The sequence below is a fragment of the Bacillus rossius genome, chromosome 5 (assembly GCF_032445375.1).
Source record: "Bacillus rossius redtenbacheri isolate Brsri chromosome 5, Brsri_v3, whole genome shotgun sequence".
NCBI lineage: Eukaryota > Metazoa > Arthropoda > Insecta > Phasmatodea > Bacillidae > Bacillus > Bacillus rossius.
Window position 1 is genome coordinate 58312547 of NC_086333.1, and position 13762 is coordinate 58326308.

Genomic DNA, 13762 nt, shown 5'->3' on the forward strand with positions numbered 1-13762 from the left:
ACTTTTAACATTTAATGTTAAAAGTAAAATAATATATTGTTTTCATTACATTATTGCATTTAAGATGGATTTTTCTTCAAAATAATTTTCAACACCACAGTAATAAAATAATTTCATCACAAATTGTATTTACCAACTTCATTATTGTAATGGTAAAGTTTTGAATGATAATTTCTTTTCTTTCCCAAATTTTACAGAAGCTTTAAAGCAGGGATTGTTTAAGACAAAATTATTATTTCAGCATGTTATTTTATTAATTATTTAATTAAATAAAAACTACACAGCCTTTTATATAAGAGTTGGAATTTAACATGATAGCTTATACAAGTTCCAACATTTTAGTGTATTACTATAGTATAACTTTAGCAAGAGTTTGGCAGTCACATCCAGCCACCAGGAGTGCTAGTATCACTTTTTGCAGTCTTCACCCATGCTTTAAGATATAACTTCCCCATGTTGGTGTATTTGGCTACACCACCACCTATTAACTTTGATATAATTGATCATTTTAAAAGGCTGATTGAGGAAGGAACTATTTGTAAAATAATGTATTTCAACACATAATCATTTTCATGACATAACCTTCACAACTAATTTTAAATTTAAAATATCATTACATTAAAATTGCATGGTAGATTTTGTACTGAAACACATGCTGCTATGACACTGCACTGTTGCATGGGCTGATTCCTGCTACACAGAAGGTCGGGACAATCATGATCTTTAATGAATTAAAAAACAGGCGGTGGCGTGTTGTCACATAAAGGTTGTCACTGCCCCCTTCGCCAGGTGAAGCTATTCAGTAATTTGTCCCATGGACTTACAGGTTAAATTTATATGATGCTCGATTGTTTTAAGTGGACACTAGGAAGCCAAAAGTGAAATTACAACAGAGCATGTCTCACGAACAGGAAATATGAAAACTATATTGCAGGCTTCAAGCGCAAAGTTGAATTGTAAACAAAATAACACAGTAACTGGACGGCTGAGACTGAATTTTAGTGAAAAATAAGTTCAAGACTAATGAAAAATTTTATTTACTTTTTTTTTTCCTGATTGGCACAGATGTGACCTCAAGTATAAATATAATGCATTTCAATAATAATATGTTAAATTTCTAAAAAAAAAAATGCATACTATAAAGACTGGAAATGTAACTAGTATGTAAACAATATTTTTACTACATTTATTGTTTAACTCACATAATGGTCACACCATTACTTTTCTTACCTAAATTGTGACTTAAAATGGGCAACAATTATGTGACAAAATAAAATACTGATGAATTTATATAAGTGAACAAAGCACCCACCTGGAATGGTCGTAGCAGGCTTTTGAGCATCGTCTTGGCTATTGCTGTGCCTAAAACATTGCATCCAGCAGTTAGTTGAACTGATTTGACTTTATAAGCTATCAGCATAACCACATATATTCCCAGAGAACTTAGTAAAGAACACCTTGTAAACAAGTTTACTTTAAAAATCAAACCTATTTATTTTAAAACTGCTGTAAAAAAAACTTTTCTGAGTTTTATATACAGCAGTTTTTATAAAGAGGTAGAATGAAACAAGACTAGCAAATCTACCATAAAGAACTTTCCAAAATTCTTGAACACAACACATCAATGTTTGAGTGTTGTCACAAAAACTGCTATGTATGTACTTGTTATCAGGAATTGTTTTTGAAAGAAAAGTATTTATAATCTATTGCAAATTAATAGACACACGCCAAATATTGTCAGTCAACAAGCACATAAATATGCCGTAAACACAAATCTTTGTCTTTAAGTAAGCGAGCCAAATTAAGCAAACTTACAAGAATACATACATGACTTAATTTCATAAGGAATTAAATAATTACGTATTTCTCTTGTCTATCTTGCCATATTCAGAATTTTAGTTAGTATTTAGGTATGTTAGTATTACGGTACTGTTTCATTAAAATTTCATGTTATTTTTGTTAAGTTTCAAACATAATTTTAAATGCAAATAAACCATTATTATTTTTTGCAAAAATAAAAGGAACTGATATTTTTGTTTCTGTTATAAAGATTTCCCTCCAAAAGAGAAAAATTATAATTTACCATAACATGCCAACTGATCACACATAGTAATGTTTCATTGCTAAATTATTTCTCATAAGCATTAAAACACTTCTATTGGGTATGCATGCTATGATGATGGTGTTAACATGTATGTACATCTGCACTTTTAAGGGGGTTTGACCACACCATTTGGAATTTTTCCATTCTTGCTATAATTATAATTTTTAACAATTTATCCCAATTTTTTAGCACATAGATTTTCATACCTTTCGTACCTTGTTACAACCACATATTTACTAACAGGCCTTAGTCTGTAAGAACTGCGAGGAAATAAAAGATAATTTCACTGGGGCAACAACAAGTTCACAAGTGTTGACTTCAACAAGTAGTCAAAGCTAAGTACTAAGCAATATCAAGCCAAAAAATTTAAATACAGAAGCTTTATTGCAAGGGGGATAGAAATATTTGAAATTGCCAGCTGGCAAGGCCTATTACCCCATAACCAGAGACATGCAAAATTCGCGGATTCATTTCGCGATAGGCTAGCATCAAAACAACTATACCTTCGTACCGCTTCTGCGATTGACCCACATTTTATCCGGGGAACTGTGAGCCAATGGGAAACACTAAACCAAGAAAGTGCCGAATTACGGACAGCCTAGTTGAGACGTCTCACGCGTCAGTAGCCAATGAACAGGTGTCATTTCCGCGAGTATTTAAAGGACTGTGGAGTCTATCCTAGAGGTCAATGAATCCGCGAATTTTGCAGGTCTCTACCCATAACATAATATTTTAACCACAATACCTCTAAAAGAAAAAATATAAGATTACACTGCCGCGTGCCCACACCATATCAAAGGGCACTGACGTCAGTTCCCCGCCGCAAAGCCCTATGTGCCAGCGTCTGGAGGCTGGCAACCCGCCGAACACAAAGCTGCTCACCAACCCCTCCGGACCTTGGTAGGAGGGTGGGCCAAGCCACGCCGAAGCCCTTCATCTCTATGCATCCCCCATACGGCCAGGACGGTATAAAAGGTTGACCAAGTAGTACCACGACTGCATGCCCTACACAGCATCCTGCGCTCGGTCTGCCCATGCCCTAACGCCTTGCACCACCTCCAGACGCCTTGCACCGCTACGGTCAAGAGATGGGGTAGTTTGGCAATACAGGGCAAATATTTAAAGATAGTACAGGGTAGGTGTGGTTGGCGAGTTGTAATAAACCCCTTCGCCTTGTCACTACTAGCTTCTTGCCTTTCTCTGTTTGGTAGGGAAATTTACTTCTCTCACTACTTACTGACTGTACTCTGTCTTTCTCTCGCTTAGGCCCTTTACTGGTGCCCTGCCAAACTGGCTTGGTGACTTGCGTACGACCTTCAAACCCTGCCTTTTTCCTAGCCAACGTAGCAGTGGGGTTGTTCATCAGTGGCTGGAGCACTCCGCAAAATTGATCTTCCAGAAAAAAACAGCCCACTGTGAATCCACCGCCCACAGCTGCTGCGACCCAAACAGTCGGGGGCGGGCGATCAGGAATGCGACCACAATACACTTTACCACTGCAGGCCAGGTGTTACCAGCTACCTTCCTTGTGCCCTACTGTAACAAGGAGGGGGTGTAAAGCCTGGCTGGCTGAGAAGGGAAGCCCCGCCACCTAGATCACCGCCACGCGGTAGCCGATGGTACGGCCTGCCACCTGACCGAGTCCAGCAGCGGCCAGCTGAGCCACCCACCACCCAGCTGCCCTGTGGCAAGGCAGCGCTGCCACCCTTCAGTGGGAGCCAAGGAGGACAACATCTCACAGCTTCACTGCAAGACAGTGCCTTAGGCCAATGTAACAATCGGTGACGGACTTCTCTCTTTTCGAGAATTACAACTCATAAATAAAAAACAACTATACCCAGCATCAACAACAGAAATAAAATAAGATGCACAAGAGAATTTAGTCTGGCAAAAAGAAACAAATATGTTAAATGTGTATGGAATAGAAAGGACTAGTTCATTTAAAGTTAGGAACCAATATTTGAGATGGCTATCGAAAATGTTCGTATTTTCAAATCCCCTCTGCTCAGAAATGAATTGGTCCATGCAAAAAGGGCTTCAGTCCATTTTTTCCGCAATTCCAGTTTGAATATGCAACATTACCTAAGAAGGTAGATACACATTTCTACGCCAAAAAGACTTCAGTCCAATGCACTGTTACCGTAGTAACAGACTGTTAATTTCACTGTTCCATGCAGCAAGGGCTTCAGTCCTGGACTGAAGCCCCTTTTGCATGGAATAAAGTTTGGGAATTTTTGTTGTAGCGGCGCACTATTGAAATATTCTGTGACATTATGTTTCCTAACCTGTTATTCAAAATGTTTATAACAAAAGAATGTTGAATATGCAGTTTGTTTGTTAAATGATGGTAAATTAGTAAGTTTTATACAAAGATATTGTTAAATAATGTCATCAGAAAGTGAAGGCACAGACAATGTAGAAGAAAGAGGTATAAAGAGGAAAAGTACACCATCTTCTTGGAAAAGAAATATAAGAAAAACTGCAAGATGTAAAGGGGAGGAATACCTAACCTCCAAAGGCAATTTGATTCCAGCCAGAACAACAGGACCTCCATGCAGGTAGGTCTATAACTACCAATGTTATCTAAAGCTTGTATTTGTTATATACATTACAATATTAGGCACTTACTTATGTATTTCTGATATCAAGAGAATTAGTTTTAGTAGGCCTAAATCTCTCAATGCACTATATATATTTCCTTTATTTTCCAACAATCACAAAAATATTTATCGTTTTGTTTTCAGATGTCAGAGAATGAAGTGTTTTGAGAAGATCTCAGATGATGAAGCTATTGATGTGCTAAGACGTTTGCATGATTTGCCTACAAAAAATCAACAAGACACATTTATTCAATCTCTGATTGATATACATGATGTTGATCGCCGTCGACCTCGGAAGAAAGAGGGGGCAAGAATTGTTGACAAAGTTTACAAATACTATGTTATTATAGGCCATGTAAAGAGAGAGGTATGTTACAAAGCTTTCTTATCATTGTTTGCTATTACTGATAAACGAGTGAAGAGGATTAGAAAACTTGCTTTATTGGGCAAAAGTCCCGTTGATGAAAGAGGGAAAACATCAAGTGCTAACACACTTCCACCTGAAGTTCGGGAAAAAATCAGAAACCACATTCTTAGCTTTCCAGTTAAATGCACAAAATACACTGGTAAAACAAAATCATATCTCGATGCCAGACTGTCTGTAAAGTCCATGTATAATCTATTCAAAGATAAAAATCCTGACATTAACTGCAGTTATCAGTTTTTCATTAAGTTTTTCAATGAAAACTTTTCTCTATCATTTGGCAGACCCCAGGTTGATTGCTGCTGTACTTGTGAGGAGTTAAAACTTAAAATTAAAAGCCCTCACATAAATGAAGCAGCCAAGAGGTGTGCGGCAGCGGAACTAATGATTCACAGAAGGAGGGCAAAGAAGTTTTATAATGAACTTAAAAAAGAACGAGACTGCAAAACTGAACCACACGTTCTGTCCATCTGTATGGATTATATGCAAAATATTCAATTGCCACGAATCCCAGTTCAAGAGACTTTCTATATGAGGCAGTTAACAGTCAATGTTTGCTGCATACATAACATAAAGGAACATAGTGCTATGTTATACCTTTATCATGAGGGTACTGCCAACAAAGGCCCAAATGAAGTGTGCTCACTTTTAACGGATTATTTGAACACGGTTCCTCCAGAAATTAAGGAGATAAGGATTTTCTCTGACAACTGTTCTGGCCAAAACAAAAACCACTCACTGGCACGTTTGTTATTGGCTTTAACACAAACTGGTCGATTTAATAAAATAGAACAGTTCTTCCCCATCAGGGGTCATTCGTTTCTCCCCTGTGACCGAGATTTTTCAATGATTAAAAGACAGCTGAGGAAACATGACCGTTTATATTCCTTAAGAGAAATCACTGAATTAGTAATCAAGAGCAGTAATAATAATAAGTTTATGGTGACACATGTGAAATCGGAACACATTCGATTACAAAAATTGGTGGCCTCAATATTACAAAAAGTCTGTCGTTTCAGAAGAAACGCGCCCGAGATCAGTTCCGAAAGATGATAAGCAACAGTTTGGCATAAGTTCCTTCATGCATTTTTCTTTTAGTCAAGAAATGCCTGGAACAATTGTTGCACGAAAATTTATCAATGGTATGGTACTACATACTTTTTGTTTGCGGCAAGCAATGACGAATGACGAACCCCGAATTTCCACCATGCATTGCTTATCCAGAAGGGAAGGTCCCCATTAAAAAAAAGAAACTAGATGACATACGAAAACTTCTGCCCTATATTCCCGAGGAGCATAAACAATTTTACATTGATATTTCTAACTGGCCAACAGCTGAAAACATTGATTTGGAAGTACAAGATGATTAACTGGAGAACATTGATTTGTAGGTACAAGATGATTAACTGGAGAACATTGATTTGTAGGTACAAGATGATTAACTGGAGAACATTGATTTGTAGGTACAAGATGATTAACTAACTGTATATAATTTAATTTTTGACATACTGTACATGAGTAAATAAACTAATATGTAGTAAAATATAACATATTGTATCTTCTTTTCTACCATTTGGTTGGATAAGAAACAATTAAAATAATATATATACTAAAATAACAATAAAATATAAAAGAGTGTTTAATAAAATACTTTTCCATGCAAAAATGGCTTCAGTCCAACATATTTTATAATTTTTTTTCGACAAACTATATACAAGAACAGTAATATAGATAATTCATATGAGTGGTGAAATTGTTAGGTACCATATTAAAAAAAAGGTGTTATTATATTATTAAAATCTTCTGGCGCAGACAGTTTTTTGTGTTTTTCTCAAAAACACTTATTTAGGACTAAAGACCTTTTTGCATGGATCGATTCAAATGGTTCTTGCCAGCTGGCAAGGCCTATTAGCTATTACCCCATAACATAATATTTTAACCACGATACCTCTAAAAGAAAAACTATAAGAGTACATTGTCGCGTTCCCGCACCACATCAAAGGGCACTGACGTCAGTTCCCCGCCGCAAAGCCCTATGTGCCAGTGCCTAGAGGCTGGCAACCCGTAGCACCAAGCTGCTTACCAGCAATGTTGGATGTCACTATGAAGTAGCACTCAGAATCATAATGTTCAAAAAGTACAAATAACTGCTCATCATTTAAGAATTCATCTAGTATTAGTGTGTTTATTGGTGTAATCCTAGCACTTTCTTTGTAGTTAGTAAAAGGGACTCCCCTACCTTTTTGTATATTTTATGGGTACCATCAACCAAACATTACTGATTTACACATTTATTGATTAAAAGTTTAAAGATCTCAGTAGAAGTTCTCCATTTTCCTTTCCAATCACCAACATTTTCATTCCCCCTCAACACAATATTATAGGTATTATTATGAATAATCCTAAAGGTTTCTCACTCCTTATATCCTTATATCCCAAAGAGTCTACAGATTCACTGAATGTAATAAGATTCGTGACACAGACACTAATGTGGACTACGCAGTACAAAAACAATTATCTACCCTTTTCTCAAAATTTTCTCCTATTATAATTGTTAAATTCAAACATGCACTGATTGAAATAATTTTAGTAATTTACGTTGTTAATTTATAGTGTATATAACCCTGAGATTTCTTCTAAGAATTTTCTGTTTGGAACTACAACTAGATCCACAATTTTTAGGATCTTTAAAAGGAGAGATGATATGTTGAAAATCTACACAAGTGTTTTATTTTATGTTTCAAAACTTTTGATATCATACACAAAAATATTTATTAAAACATGCCAAACAAAAAAGCAAACATCAAACAGCAGAGCACTATTCAGCATTACTCAGTAGCCTAATTTATTACATCAATACTCTGCACATGTCCCTCCAAAAAGACTTTTTATTTCTCAACTTCTTCCTGTTATTATCTGCATAGTTGGCTATTATTATACTCAACAACATTCCAACTTTCAGAAAGTATACATATTTTGTATAACAGACCTAGTGGATAAAATGAGCTCTGATTTCACAATTTGGTCCTATATTTACTTTCAACAAAATGTATTGATAATTATTCAAAAATTTCATACTTTTGTAAGATGAGAGAAGACTATACAAGCAGGTGGTTACTATAAACAAGCAATTGTCATGCATATCATATTTCTTCTAATCCATTTGCTTATGCTACAACTTACGTGCTAGTTTGTGATGTTTGTGCACTTGGAGCCTTGATGTAGTTCAATTTCATCTGCAAGATAAAAATTACTAGTACAAATGAACAAATTTACAGATCATACTATATAGGTACATACCATGTTATATATTAAACTACTAAAGATTCTGGGAAACACCTCAGGCCGTCTCTGAATTTACATTTAAGCAAAAATAGAAGAATAAAACAAAAGCAAAAGAAAAAGTTGATAACAAGCAGCAAAACAAAGAGACAATGATGCCCAAATTATCATCTATCTGAACCAGCCAACAGAAAACCTAATAGAGCTCAGAATGTATGATGCTGCAAAATAATTAAAAACAGAATACCTTTAGGCTTCAGATAATGTTTCAAAGGTTTTGACATTCCTGAAAGATGTTTCAAGTATAATTGGATTTAAGAAATATGGCTTGTCATTAGGGTCTCTACGAATCCTGTGTTTATATTCAAATCAAATCTTTAATTTAATATCAAAGTATCAAAATGAATTTCCAATATTTTTTGAATTGAAGTTAAATATACAGAGGCTTCCCATAAGTCCAAAAAAAATTATGCGAAATACAGTAAATTAATAACAAGAGAAATATATACTGGAGGAACTTTATATGGAACCATAACAGCGTGGTGTAAAATGCAAGAAATAATAATACACCTATCCCTCACTCAGCACGTCTTCAGATAGCACGGATTCATTTAGGGCGATGTTAATTTTACTGCCCCAGTCTTGAATAGCACGTCTGTAAATTTCAGTTAGCGCAAAATCTCCACAGGGTAAAAAAAAACGGGCACGACAGCATGGAGTCTGTTTCAACTTTTGTAAACAACAGATGTGCCGTGGGATACAGTTAGCCAAACAAGGGGGAAAGAGATGCGTGCGCAGGTCTGACTACGCTAGCGGCTTTTGTACAAACATCAGCTATGGCAAGTTAAATCGCGGTTATGAGTGTAAAGGACCAAATTTTTTACGTCCGCGCGTATGCCGCCGTGCCGTACCATTGTCGCCTAGCCACAGACCCGGCCGTGAACTCAGTCTAGCCAGTGGCAAGGAATTCACACAAACAAAAGCAATGTCCGCCCATTCAGCTGCCGGTAACTATGTGCCTGATCACTCATAATGCATCGTGTTCAAGTATTTGAGACAAAACTAGAAGTATTACGGCGCACAGATTGACATGAAGGCTACGCTTATGTTGGTCGCACTTTAGTTCGAAGCAAGTCAACTGTGCACACAATTTTCTTTTAAATACTTTTTGAACATTATAACCTTTATCCGTTAGTCTGTGTCGCCACGGTGAACCGTTTATAAAAATTTAGCCGTGCTAGTTGGCATCATTCATGTTTGGCTATGTTGCTTCCCATCTAGAGCGCGCACACGTAGTCGAATATCGATAATTGATATTGCGCCAATTGTATACAACATGCGCTCTCTGTCTTGTGCCGAGTTTACTACATTCGATAGCCTGCACTATTTCATGGTAAGTGTGTACTACAACGATAGTTATGAGTTAGTTCAGGCTCGCATTTGGGTGACAGATTTTATTTTTCTATTTAAAGTTGAAGAAAAGTTTTTGTTGCATGACTTATTAATTTAAATTGTGGCGTGCTTTTTTATACTCTACTTTTTAAATAAACTGTACTTTCCATGAATGGGTTATGGTTTAATGAATAACTTTACCTAACAACAATTTTTTACGCATAAAAATCACACCCCTACATTTGAAACTTGATCTTATTATAAATTGTGTGAAGATTATGCGATAAAGTAAACATTTTAATTTTTGAAAAATTAAAATGTAATTATCCAGACAGTAATATTGGTTTCACTGTCAGTAAGGGATGGTTTGGAAAGGTACTCTACATGAGTTGAAGGTCACGCCCGGACGGGCAAATCAGCCAGGCGACTGACATAAAGTTCATAACCACGTATCGCCCATTACGCAGTGTTGTATTTGTCATACAAAGTGCGATGGGAGGCATATAAAGATAAATGGTGTGACATATTTATAGTTGAGTGTCATCAACACATTTATATTACGTAAAGTATGTTTTCCTACACAATTTTGGACCAAATTAAATAAATTAGCGTTTATATTTATGGAAACTAATGCTTCAGAATACGCAATTTCAAATAAAACGAGCATTTTTAGGAACGAATTAGTCATGCTTGTAGCATTGCACAATGAGGATTTGTTATATACTACGTATATTTTTTTTTGGGTCATAAGAATATTGATTAAGAGTAACTTTGATATGAAAGATAATAATTATTTAATATTTAGATAAGGATTGTTCAGATCCTTTAAGAATTATTAATATAGGCCCTAGGCGTCGGCATCGGCCCGACTTCGTGAGATTACGGTCCGCGATCGACGGTACCTTGAGTTATGTAATTAATTAACCAAGGGACATTACTAAGTTTTTTTTTTCTTTGGCGAGTGACAAGACTCCTCGACCATCAACGGCAAGATGTATGGTGCTGTGGTATGTATTTAGACATCGTTAAAATTTGTATAAGAAAAGACAAAAACTGTACAAGTAACGAAGTTTTTCTAACTAAATTCATTTGTAAAATTGTGTACTGAGGCCATGTAACAATGAGAAAAAACATTTTTTTTTAAAAGAAATAAACAAAGATAATTTAATAAACTCTTTTATTTCCAAATAATGCAGAACCATCGTAATGAAAAATTCCTCAGGAACATTGTTTGTTTTGTTTTGTTACGTTTCTCTGTGTGCTTAGCCGGGCAAAACATACAACGTAAAATGCTAAGTGAGGGATAGGTGTATCTGGCAATGCATTTTCTTAAACCTGTAATATTTGGGAAGCCTAAGATGCACATAAAGTTCACCCATTCCCGATTACACCCGAACAATTAACTTTCGGCCAACCTCAGGTTTATTTATATATATTTATATTTCACTGTTTATTTTAATGTAGCTATACTAACCTAACTAATCGTCCATAGTGTTTTAAAGTGTTTTAATGTAGCTAACGTAACCGACCACTTTTAATATTTGAATTCAGTTTTCCTGCGCAAAAATAAAACAAATCCTGAAGTTGGCCGAAGGTGAATTGTTCGGGTGTAATCGGGAATAGCAGAACTTTATGTGCATCTTAGGTCTCCCGTAATATTTTAAGTTTGAGAATTGTTTTGTCAATTTAATTGATAAACCAAAAAAGAATACTATAATCAGTTTTAATTATAACCACAGATTATTGGTTACATATGCGGTTATTGTTTCATAAAAAAAATTCCACATTTTTCATTAAAACTTCTTAGCTTCAAACATCCTATTACTTTTTTTTTGCAAATGAGTTTCACATGCTGTATCTATTAGTAACAAATAGGCTTAAAAAAATTTGATTTGAAATGTTGAATTGAATATAAAAGTATTCACGAACAACAAATATTTTTCAAATACTCTCCAATCCCTATGTGCTATGCAAAATGCTCAATATAGTAACCATTATGTACTGCTACAGCATTACAGACATTAAATGGTTTATTTTATTTATAATAAATAACTGTTTAAATAATATTGATACATGTTGCAAAGCATTGTGATACAAAAATGAGAGACAAGCAGCTAATGAATTGTATTCTTTGGATCCTTCCAAAGACATTAGTTATGCCACGAAATTATGAATGTTTCTTATATCATAGGTAGAACTTTACTAGATGTGTTAACTCTGAAATAAAGGCTTGTATGTATTTTATCCCTGAGTATTTACATTAAGAGTATTCTATTGCTGTCATTGACTTGAGCTGAGAGCCAATGAGAACATTTTTCGAGAATTTTAACAAATATTTCAAACAAAGTATTATGACTATTATGAGTAAAATGGATAGTTCAGCAAGATTCGTAAATCCTGAATATTAATGGGAATTTGATTTTGTCATCCAAGTTATGATACATCATTATATTTGAAGTAAGTCAAACTATTCATATATTTCAAATATTGCTATTAATTATGGAATAAGCACATAGGTGCATAATGGTACATAGGTAAATAATGCTTTGTATGATAAAACGTTTTTACAACATACATTTTGTAATGTCAAGAATATAATTAAAAAATAATTGAATAATTAACGTTTTTGTGTGTTAAAATTGAAAAAGGTATAGTTTATTTTGTATTGAAAGTAAAGACATAGAGTAAAGAAATAGGCCTATGTTGTCATTAAGGACACTATTTGTGCTTTAAATTAAAGTCATCATTCAATCAAACCATTTGTAACTCAGTTGTCTTGGATTTTTTTTAAATCTTAAGTGTTGAGTTTACTGATACACATTTTATTCCTTATTGTAGGTATTTATTTGCCAGTTTACAACACAACACAATACATAACGAACGCCATCATGCGCCATCACTCAACTGTCCTCCACACAACAAGCACACCAACTCCGCCTCCTAAACAGTGGTGCCAACACACCACATTTGTCACCAGTCCACAATTACCCTACATACACAACACCCCTCCCCTTTTACATGACACAGTCCTTCATCCAGCCTGGCTTAACAGATTCTCTGGCCGGTCTGGTCCGTTTTGGTGTACGAGCTTCGCTTGTTTCCCTTGCAGCTAGTGGAGACTGGAAGGTGCTTTGTTGTTCTGCAGCCATGGGTACTCTTTGCGAAAACCCTTTGAAGTCTGCTTCTTCACCTGGAGACGGTGGTGGTAGGTCCTGACTTGCTCTCTCCTCCGCTCCCTGGCCTTGTACGGCCTGGTCCTTTTCTTCCTCTACTGCCATTGGTGACCTTACTTCACTGCCTGCATATGGGGTCATTTCTATGGCTTCTTCCGGAGGGTGGGCATGTCTGGACCGTAACTGGTCAATGTGCCGCCTCATCAACACCCCATCATTGGTGATTACCTTGTATGATAATGGACCGGTTACTTCAATGATTCTAGCAGGCAACCATTTCTGCCCACGCCCCATGTTTCTGACGTACACCAGGTCCTGTGGCCTGAACTTCCTTGGTGGAGATGTAGTCATGCTGTCTTCTTGTCTTTGCTTCATGTCCTCTGCCAGATCTGGGTGCACTTTATCCAAGCATGTTCTTAGCCGACGCCCCATCAGCAGTTCCGCTGGACTTGTCCCTGTAACTGCTGTAGGTGTTACATGTTGTGTTATCAGCATCCGAGCTAAACGCTGTGAAAGGTCACTGCCGCTCATCCGCTTCAACATCTCTTTTGCCGACTGTACCATCCTTTCTGCTTGTCCGTTGGATGATGGATGGTACGGGGCAACTTTAATAAGCCTGATCCCATTGTTATCTGCAAAGGTAGTGAATGCAGCCGAACTGAATGCTGTTCCATTGTCACTCACAATCGTGTCTGGAATTCCATGGGTAGCCATCAAAGACCTCATTGCTGTGATAACGCTTCTAGCATCTGTGGATGGCACTGGAAGCACCTCTAGCCATTTAGAA

General features: G+C 36.1%; 1 protein-coding gene across 6 annotated transcripts in view; it reads right to left on the bottom strand.

Annotated features, from left to right (window-relative positions):
• Positions 1-13762, bottom strand: part of LOC134531837 (zinc finger protein 660-like) — a 116983-nt gene that overhangs the window by 46514 nt on the left and 56707 nt on the right. For all 6 annotated transcript variants that reach the window (XM_063367812.1, XM_063367813.1, XM_063367816.1 and 3 more), the window contains 2 exons: positions 8312-8364; positions 1313-1362 (listed from right to left, as the gene is read on the bottom strand). In XM_063367812.1, coding sequence (XP_063223882.1) covers positions 1313-1362; positions 8312-8364 — 103 coding nt within the window. The remainder of the gene's footprint in view (positions 1-1312; positions 1363-8311; positions 8365-13762) is intronic.